This window comes from Durio zibethinus, chromosome 4 (genome assembly GCF_047325235.1).
Source record: "Durio zibethinus cultivar Kanyao isolate XHJ-2024 chromosome 4, ASM4732523v1, whole genome shotgun sequence".
In the NCBI taxonomy this organism is placed as follows: Eukaryota; Viridiplantae; Streptophyta; class Magnoliopsida; order Malvales; family Malvaceae; genus Durio; species Durio zibethinus.
Window position 1 is genome coordinate 5211094 of NC_143165.1, and position 9662 is coordinate 5220755.

Below are 9662 nucleotides of genomic sequence, written 5' to 3' on the forward strand. Positions count from 1 at the left end.
TAAATCCATATATCTAGATTGCAACTTTTTTTTTTTTAGTTATATATAATTTTTTTAGTACATAAATTAAAGTATCGAGTATGGGTATTTTTAATGTAAATTTATTCTTACGTCAATCAAAATATCATATATTACAAATTCAAAATTTAACTCAATAAATTTATGTAAATATCTTTAAAAATAATATCAAATAAATATAAAAATTAATTCTTTATATCTACAGTGCCTTCCTTATCTTCTTAACAAAAATAAAAAGACATATTCAACAAACGCTATTTCTGGTAAAGAAACTTTGAATGGGCCTCAGAAATCGTAGGAGCCCAATTCACACAGGTTTCTTTAAAATCCTTTTTCAAAGTCAAAGAGAAACCCTAGCAAAACATCTGTTTTGAGAGCGGCGCTGCACAGCTCCCGTAGATCCCATAACTCCCAGATTTCATCTCTCCGGTAACTCTTTGCCTTCCCCTTTCCTTTTCTTTTCATATCCAGTGTCGATATTATTTTAAATCTTCATATGGATTGGGTTTTAATCGCTTTTTACTTTTGTGTATTATAGTTGAAACGATGTCTTCGGTTGGCGAAGCTGCTTGCTCTTACGCTGCTTTGATTCTCTATGATGATGGCATCCCCATCACTGTATCCTTAATGCATTTTATTTAGGGTGTTATGATTTCTCTGATACGATTATGAAATTAAAAAGGAAAAAAATGGAGATTTTGTTTATTGTTGTTGAACGAAAGATGGGTTTTGTTTGTTTCTTTAACTTGGCTAATAGGCTGAGAAGATTGCAACAATAATTAAAGCTGCAAATATCTCTGTTGAATCTTATTGGCCAAGCTTATTCGCTAAGCTTTTCGAGAAGTGCAACATTGAGGATCTCATAACCAGTGTTGGAGCTGGTGGTGGTGGTGCTCCTGTTGCTGCAGCTGCACCTGTTGCAGCTGGTGGTGGAGGTGGTGGTGCTGCTGCACCGCCTCCTGCTGAGGAAAAGAAGAAGGTGGACTTACGATTACAAATATATAAGTGGATATGATTTCCTTATCTTTAGTATTTCCTTGCACCATTTATTCTTATATGTGATTCTTTGGTAATTTTGCAGGAAGAGCCAGAGGAAGAGAGTGATGATGATATGGGATTCAGTTTGTTTGATTAGGAGCTCCATTCAGTATGTGATTTGGTCGATTACTGGTTTAGTGCATTAGGCTATGACAATTGTTACTGTTTTGAGTTTTATCGGTATCGGTATTCGTCTATGAATTCGAAGTATATGTCTTCTTGAATGAAGTGACACTGAATAGTTCTTGCTTGTTTGAATTGTATGTTCGATTCTTCTATATATAAAGGATTATAGCCAATTTTTGCCATGTGTCATGACTGTTGAATTGATGTGGTTTATTCCATTGCAATCCATGCTTTGGTTTTAGATTGTTGTTTCGATCAATAGTTCTTTATGTTGTTGATGATTTCTCTTGATTTGATCCAACTGACATGATGGTTCCTTTCACATTAGTGCCATTAGCCATTGGTTCTGAGCTCTACTCTTTCCTTATATCTAACTTTTGCTGAAAGTTGGTCATTTAAGCTTTGCCTATTGCTGTGTCTTTGGAATTTATCTGTTTTCCTTTTCCCTTTTCCCTTTTCCCTTTGCCAAATGTATTGGCTGGTTGATCAACTGAATCTCCTATGTATGTTCTTCCGAGTATTATACCGTGGATCCAGTTCTGGGCCACTTGATACTTGAATGTTTAACTCTGATTCTTTCTGCATATCTTTGTTTAATATTTATTTATTCAATTCATCTCCATTTTGTTCATAACTCAATTCCTTTACTAGAAAAGCCTACATAGCTTAGATTTTGTAATGTGTTTATCATTGACATGGTCACATGGCTTTAAGAATACTTGAACTATCTATCTTTTAACATTGATGGATGATTATCATAGACATAGTTTGCTATCAGTTGTCAAGTTTTCTTGATATTGCTCATCTTACTGGTTGTAACTTCTAATAATGGCAAACATGATTAGTTGGAATTGGATTCACAATTCATCCATCAAATGAATTAACTTAGTATTGCCAAGTTAAAACGTATGTTCAAATCAGTTTTTAGAAAGAGAAATTGTTTAATCCATTGTGAAAATTTTATATTTCACAAGCGTGATTAATAAGATGGTATATATTATATTAAAATATAAAAATTAATTAAAGAAGTGACGATCTTTTAATGTTAATTTAAAAAAATTACACTGTTAGTGTATAAAAGCTAGCTTAAGTTTTATATTTTATGCGTGTTTTACACGAAATAGATATAATTACGGATATAGGAATTTTTTAGGGTAATTATGTCTTTTCAATAAAATTGGTATCGAGTCGGGTTTGGGGCGGGTTTTGCTCGTCTCGAACTCGATCTTATCTTAATTTTTTTTGTTTTTTCATATCCGAACATAATCTGATATTATATAAATCATATTTTATTTGATTCGACTCGAAATTAATAAAATATTATTTTTTAAAATATAAAATATTATTTTTAAAATATAAATATTTAAAATATAAATATTTAAAAATATCATTATATAAATATATATATAAATAAAAAATTAAATAATTAATTAAAAAATAATTTTTTATATAATATCATGTCGGGTTTGCTTAAAACGCGAAAGTAAACTTGACTTGATCATGATTGTTCTATAATCTTATTTGACTTGAAATTTGAATTTTTAAAAAAAAAAATCGATATCGTAAAGTCGGATCGAAATCCGTCGGAAATAAGTTAAATTGTCGGCCCTACTTTTCAATATAAGGTTGTTAATATTCTCCTTGTATTTGTGTGGCAAAATAGACGCATAATGCCAATATATGAATTGACAAGTGGGGTTATATATATATATAGATGATTAATTTAAAATATAATATGATATAAAAATAATATAAAAGGAAGATATGAAAATAATATCATTTAAAATTTTAGTAAAAAATTATGTATATTTAACAAAATGTATTATGTATTTTTGTATTGAAACAAAATTTGAATTATATTTTATATTTATAAAACACCAATTGTACTTGGATGGACCAACTCAAACGTCTTTCGGTGTTCAAATACCAAATTGCTGTTCTACTTGTAAAAGTCTGAGCTAATTTCGACGTGCGGTTGTTAGGCTATTGAAACGAGCAGCAGTAGCTTCTTTCATGGAGTTGTAACGTTTTCCTTGTAAGAGGAGCAATTTCATTAAAGATCTTGAGCCATGCAAATTTTTATCATTTATGCTAGAGCTAAAGTTCCGTAAGTTGTAAGGGCCCCTTCTAATCGTGGTTGCCAATTTGCTCGATTTAATAGGCAGATAGGATAATTTATATATTTATATATTATTATTTTTTATTAAATATATAAAAAATATAAAAATTATTACATTATAATTTGTATTAATATATTAAATACAAAATATTTATTTTGGTTTTTAATAAATTTATACATAATTTTTATTAAAATTTTAAATGATAAATTTTATTTTTCATTATAGCGATATAGTATTTGGATCGATGAAAGAGATTTAAAGAAGCAAGCATTAAGCAGCCCGGAGTATGAATTGCCTTTCAATTTTTATCCCAATTCTCAAATAATATATACACTAAATTCAAACAATTGATCTAAGACACTTTAATTTGGATTCAATTTTGTTTATCAAATAAAAATTTAAATTTAAATTTAAATTTCAAATTTATTAAATTTTATATTTTAAAAAAGATTATATTAAACAATTGTATTAAACATTCAATTCAAAATTGACCCTTTCCACTTATTATTTGGATGTAATAATAGCTTCTATTACTTGATCTATTGTCACTTGCCACAACTTTAAATTATACTAAAATATGACCTGTGTGTTGCTAGCAGAATTATTTTTCATGAATATTTATGCTTTTATTAACAAATGTAAATTGAGTAATAAAAAACAAATTTATTAATTTTTTTAATCAAAAATATTTTTAAAATTAATTATATCCCTTTGTAATTTAAGAAATTTGGTGGAGGTATGCTTTCATTATATTTTAATTTTATCTTTTAAATAATTAAGTCAATTACACAATTATCCTCAAATTATTAATTAAATTCTCAATTAGTCAATCAATCCCAATTAAAGAACACATGACATAAATTGAAGTTTAGTTTTTCAAATGTTTTCATCCATGGCTTGGGGCAACTTTACTCTATAGGCATTAATGATGATTTCCTTTATTTTTTCTTTTCTTAAAAAATATCTTTAAAATCAATTAAATCTCTTAAGAGAATATTATATGAGTTTATATTTGATATACTGTCAGCATATAAATTTTATACATTATTAGTGAATTAACGTTATGTTTAGATAAATATTAATAAAGGAAATGAAAGGAAAAGAAAGTTTTTGAGAGGAAAAGAAAGTTTTTTAATGGAAAAGAAATGATACATGTAATTTTTGTTTGGATAATTAAAATTAATAAAACAAAGGAAAGAAAATAAATTCTAACAACTATTGTTTGGATAAAGAGTGAAAAAGAAAGAAAATTATTTATTATAATAATTTTTTTAATTATATCCTTTCATTGACTATAATTTTAGAGGACTCCTGGACTATGATATATTTGCTATCTTGTCTGACGTCACAATTGCTGTTATATCAATAGTTTTTAATAAAGTGAAATAGAAAGATGTTTTATAAATATGTATTGATAAATTTTGAGCTAGTCTGATATCTCATAAACTCAAAAAATATATCTATTTATGTTAACCATTCATCAAAATCAAATCACCAAAAAATTATAAAAATTTTTTATATTTGAAGATATATATGAAACTTACTTAAAAAAAGAGATGACTTTGAAAAAATTACAGGATAATTGTGATCTGCTTAGGTTTTTTTTATTAGGTTTTTAATATTAATAAAAAGATGAACATAATAGTCTTTTTATAAAATTTTTTTTTTAATTTTCCTTTCTCTAGCTTTTCCTCCAAATTGGGGTATTAAAAAAATTAAGTTTACAAGAGAAACCAAACGTTATTTGATTTTCACCTCTTTTCATTTCTTTAAATTAAATATTTATCCAAACAAGGGAATTAAAGTTTTGTTTCTTTTACTTTCCTTTACTTTACTTTCCTTTCCTTCCTCTCTTTTCAATCTAAACACATTGTAAATGATAACAACTCATTAATAAGTAAATATCAACCTTTAAAATAAATGTATGAAAATTAAAATCACTTACTCATTAATGAGGTGTTATCATCTGATTCGTTTCATCAATGAGCTGTTATCATTTGATTCATTGATAGTGTATAGAATCTATATACTGATAGTATATAAAATATAAGCTCATATTATATATTTAACTCAAATATTATGTAAAAAGTGCCAAATCTTTTTTATATAAATTTTATATTTAAATTTTATTACATAAAACACAATAAACTTTTGATTGTCTAACATTTATTTGGATTATTGACTTGTGATTTTTTTTTTGTATTTATTTTCTTTAAAACCATTATTTGTTAAAATTTATTGAAACTTTTGGTTTTGTAATATTTATATTTTTGACTTTTGATTTTTTGTGACTTATGGTTTTTCATCTATTTTTTTAAAGAGCGAAAGGTTATATAAGTGTTTTTCATGTATCTATTACCTTTTCTTTTCCAATTCTTATTTGTCATATTACTAATCATGATGTTTTGTTTTTCTTTTGTGTTTTTTGACATGCAAATGCAACCATGAACCAGTTACAACTTTTTAAAGATTATGGGCCAAATAGAATTTGGCTCAAATTTTAAGGACAATGGTGCTATTAACTCTATTACTAATCATCATTTTTTTTAATTGTGTTTTTGAATTGAATCAAAGGGATAAAATTTGTTAGATAGAAGAAAATTACACTAAAATATTTAGTTGAAATGTTTATAGTTATTTTTACTTAATTTCACTGTTTTATTTCATTACACACGAGCATTGAGTGGAAATAATTTAATTATAATCAGCAATTTTTTTTTTTTTTGTAGAATTTATCTTTTAAAAGGCATGCAAAAAGGAAAAACGAAAATATTAATATTAAATACATATAGGGTTCATAAATCTTACGACTAAATTTATTTATTTTATTATTTTTAAATTTAATATTTTTATCAAAATAATAATTTAACTTGATTAATAAAATGGACATATTTTTTTTCTTATACAATAATCGCTTAAAACACAGGTTTCAAGGGAAGATTTTATAATAAATTTGTTATATAATTTTTTCTTCTAAAAAGATAAAATACGTACAAATACTATTTGGAAAAGTGTTCATACAATATATGAATTTGAATGGAAGTTAAAAGTTTAATATAACATTGATAATCTTATAAAAACTGTAATAAATTTTATTTATCTTTTACTCAAAACAATATCTTAACTTGGTTAATAAATATTTTTATTACTCATTTTTATTTATTTATTTATTTTTTAATTAAAATATGGTTTAAAGTAATGATTTATAAAGTAAATATTTTTATAAGCAAAATAGAAAGCATATAGTGTTTATATTAAATACATGAGAAGGGATCAATTTATACAGTGTAAAATTTTTTTAATTTTATATTTTTTAACTCCTAATTTTAATAAATTTAAGGGATAAGAGAGACAAATAAAAAATAAAAAAATGATTTAATCCCATCTCTTATATAATTTAATCACATTTTTAACAATTGATTTCAATAATATAAGAGATGAGATTAAATTATTTTTTTATTATTTACTTATCTCTCTCATCTCTTGGATTTATTAAAATTAAGAGTTAGAAAATGTAAAACAAAAAAAGTTTTACATTGTATAAATTAATCCCTTCTCATAAATAAATAAATAAATATATATATGTTCTAAGATTGCAAGGACACATGTCAAAATTGTCACTAATACGAAGAACATACTAAACCCATCCAAAACCTAATTTAAAACTATACAATGTGATTTTAATCAAGTTGCCAATTGTTACTTTGATAATTCAAGTGAACTAATTTTGATTTTATTAGTATATTATTTGTTAATCAGAAATTTCGAAGGCAAAAAACTATGGAACTTGAAAGATAGGAGACGACTCAGAAAATGGATTGGGCCATCACGAAATATTGTTAAATTCAGTTGGAAATGGGGTTGAAAATACGGGTGGAATAATCAGGAAATAGGAGTTTCATTTGATGAGTTAAGTTAATTTTAAATTAGATTATTTAAAATTAAATTAATTAAATTATGTTATTTTATTTTTGTTAATTGAATTGAATTTTTTTATTTTAAAAATTAATTGATCAAAATTAATTCGATAAGTTTGATTAATTTTTTCAATTAATAGAATAATAAAATATATTAAATTAAATTTTAAATTTTTTATATTTAAAATAAATTAAATAAAATCTTTCAATAAAAATATTTAAATATTTAACTATTAAATTAAAAACTTTAATAATTAAACAAAATCAATAATTTTACATATTTTTAATTTTATTATATTTCAATTAAAATTTTGATTAATTTAATTAATTCCATTGGGTTCTCGTTTCCAGCCGGCCCTCCCCCTTTTCCGTCTCTCCCCTTTCTTTCCCTTCCCATTTTCTTTCTCTCTTTCCCTCCTTCGCTAACACTCCCAATCAGAGATTGCTATATCCACGGGGTGCCTAATTCTCTCTTTCTTTCTTCTTGTTCCCGTGAGATAGCAATATCCACGGGGGTGGCTTTTACTTCCAAGTATAAGAGGGAGGTTTTGAAAGAAGCCGATTGTGATCATGTCACGTTGACCTTTTTTTGGGATGGGACTTGTAATAATGGGTAGTTCTTTTGAGTGTTTGAATATGGCGGCCTTGTGGAAATTACCCATTGTGTTTGTTGTTGAGAATAATTTGTGGGATATTGGGATGTCACATTGAGGGCTACTTCTGATCCTCAGATTTATAAGAAAGGACCGGCTTTTGGGATGCCTGGTATCCATGTCGATGGGATGGATGTTTTGAAGGTGAGGGAAGTGGCTAAGGAGGCAATTGCCAGGGCTAGGAGAGGAGAAGGTCCAACATTGGTCGCATGCAAGACATATAGGTTTAGTGGACACTCAATGGTTCACCTAATGATCTTCGTGACCCTGGTAAGCATTTTATTATCTTTTTTTATTTGTCATTCCTTTTCTGATTTAAATTGCAAATTCTAGCCATTGACATTTCATTCATGATTCATCTGAAGTTTGTTTTATTTATTTATTTATTTTCAAATATCTGAAGTTTGCTTCACTAAATGTTGTTTTACAAGAATAGAACTTTCACAAAAAGCTACTTCACGGGATAACACCCTTCACGAAACATCTTCATGGAACAACACTACTATTCTTTACCAAAAACTCATTCAAAAAATTTTTCATTAAGAATTATTCTACAAAAATGTTTCATGAAAAAAAAGTGAAAATAATCTTAAAATACGACAAGTTCATAGGTTAGTTTCATTAATTGAATGTTATGAAAAGTTTGACTTAATGAATTAGATATGAAAATATTTAGAGGTTTCTTTTTTACCTTATCTTGAAATATGAGTACTTTTTCTTTTGTTTTTTTTTTTAAACAAATATTATATTTTTATATTTACTATTCACTATCAACATAAGCTAAACTCTTATTAGACAAAACATTAATACATTCTATAATTATCAATTTTGTCATTATTTTTATTCAATATTTAATATATATAATTTTTATTCTTAAAACCTATAAATAAAAGTTTTTACAACTCATTTGAAGATTTTTAAACTTCGATAAATTCACTCAACTTTCTTTCAAATTTTCTCTGCAATCTCTCTTCCTTGGTTCATTTCTCAACTTTATTTTCTCTTCTACCCAACTTTATTTTACCGTCTATTATCACTTGTCATTGCACTCAATCGGTTTGCTTCAAATTTTCTTTTCATCTTTTTTCGACACATTTCATTTTACTTGTTTTCAACGCTTCCTCTCTTTACCAAAAAACCTAGCTTTTGTTCTTAATTTTGATCTTTAAGAATTGACAAACATACTATTTTTAAATTTCTTGGTTCTCCTATGGTAGCTGAGGAGGGTCACTATGCCACACGAGATCCCATCACAGCTTTGAAGATGCACCTCATTGAGAACAGCCTAGCCAGTGAAGCTGAGTTAAAGGCCATAGATAAGAAGATAGATGAGGTGATACATGATGCTGTCAGGTTTGCAGATGAAAGTCCCTTTCCTCCTAGGAGCCAGCTGCTCCAAAATGTCTTTGCTGATCCCAAAGGTTTTGGAATCGGACCTGATGGTCGTTATAAATGTGAGGATCCAATGTTCACCGAAGGCACTGCTCAAGTCTAATATTTCATGGTAGGGTAGTGATGAATTAGAGATGTTTTCGGTCGGTTCGGTTAATTTCAAATGAAATTATCAAAAGTCAAATTAATTGAATTATATTATTTTATTTTTATTAATTGAATCAATTTTTTTTTAATTTTGAAAACTAATTGACCGATATTAATTCGATCAGTTCAGTTAATTTTTCAATTAATTGAATAATAAAATATATTAAGTTAAATTATATTTTAAATTCTAATTTTCTTATGTGTGAAACAAATTAAATAAAATCATCTAACAAAAATATTCAAACACTAAA

At 26.4% G+C, this 9662-nt stretch overlaps 1 protein-coding gene and 1 pseudogene across 1 annotated transcript; both read left to right on the plus strand.

The window, feature by feature from the left end:
- The first annotated feature begins 302 nt into the window (after positions 1-302).
- On the plus strand, positions 303-1364 carry LOC111287466 (large ribosomal subunit protein P1-like). Its single transcript, XM_022878055.2, has 4 exons — positions 303-447; positions 557-636; positions 776-997; positions 1100-1364. The coding sequence occupies exons 2-4, from the start codon at positions 565-567 to the stop codon at positions 1151-1153; spliced, it is 348 nt and encodes a 115-aa protein (XP_022733790.1). The 5' UTR covers positions 303-447; positions 557-564; the 3' UTR covers positions 1154-1364.
- On the plus strand, positions 1206-9367 carry LOC111288734 (pyruvate dehydrogenase E1 component subunit alpha-3, chloroplastic pseudogene; annotated as a pseudogene).
- Positions 9368-9662: the final 295 nt, after the last annotated feature.

Excerpts from the sequence above, each read along its gene's own strand:
- LOC111287466 (XM_022878055.2), top strand. The coding sequence starts at position 565 with ATGTCTTCGGTTGGCGAAGCTGCTTGCTCTTACGCTGCTTTGATTCTC. Across the intron at positions 637-775 it reads ATGATGGCATCCCCATCACT|GCTGAGAAGATTGCAACAAT; the intron begins GTATCCTTAATG and ends CTTGGCTAATAG. Across the intron at positions 998-1,099 it reads CTGCTGAGGAAAAGAAGAAG|GAAGAGCCAGAGGAAGAGAG; the intron begins GTGGACTTACGA and ends GTAATTTTGCAG.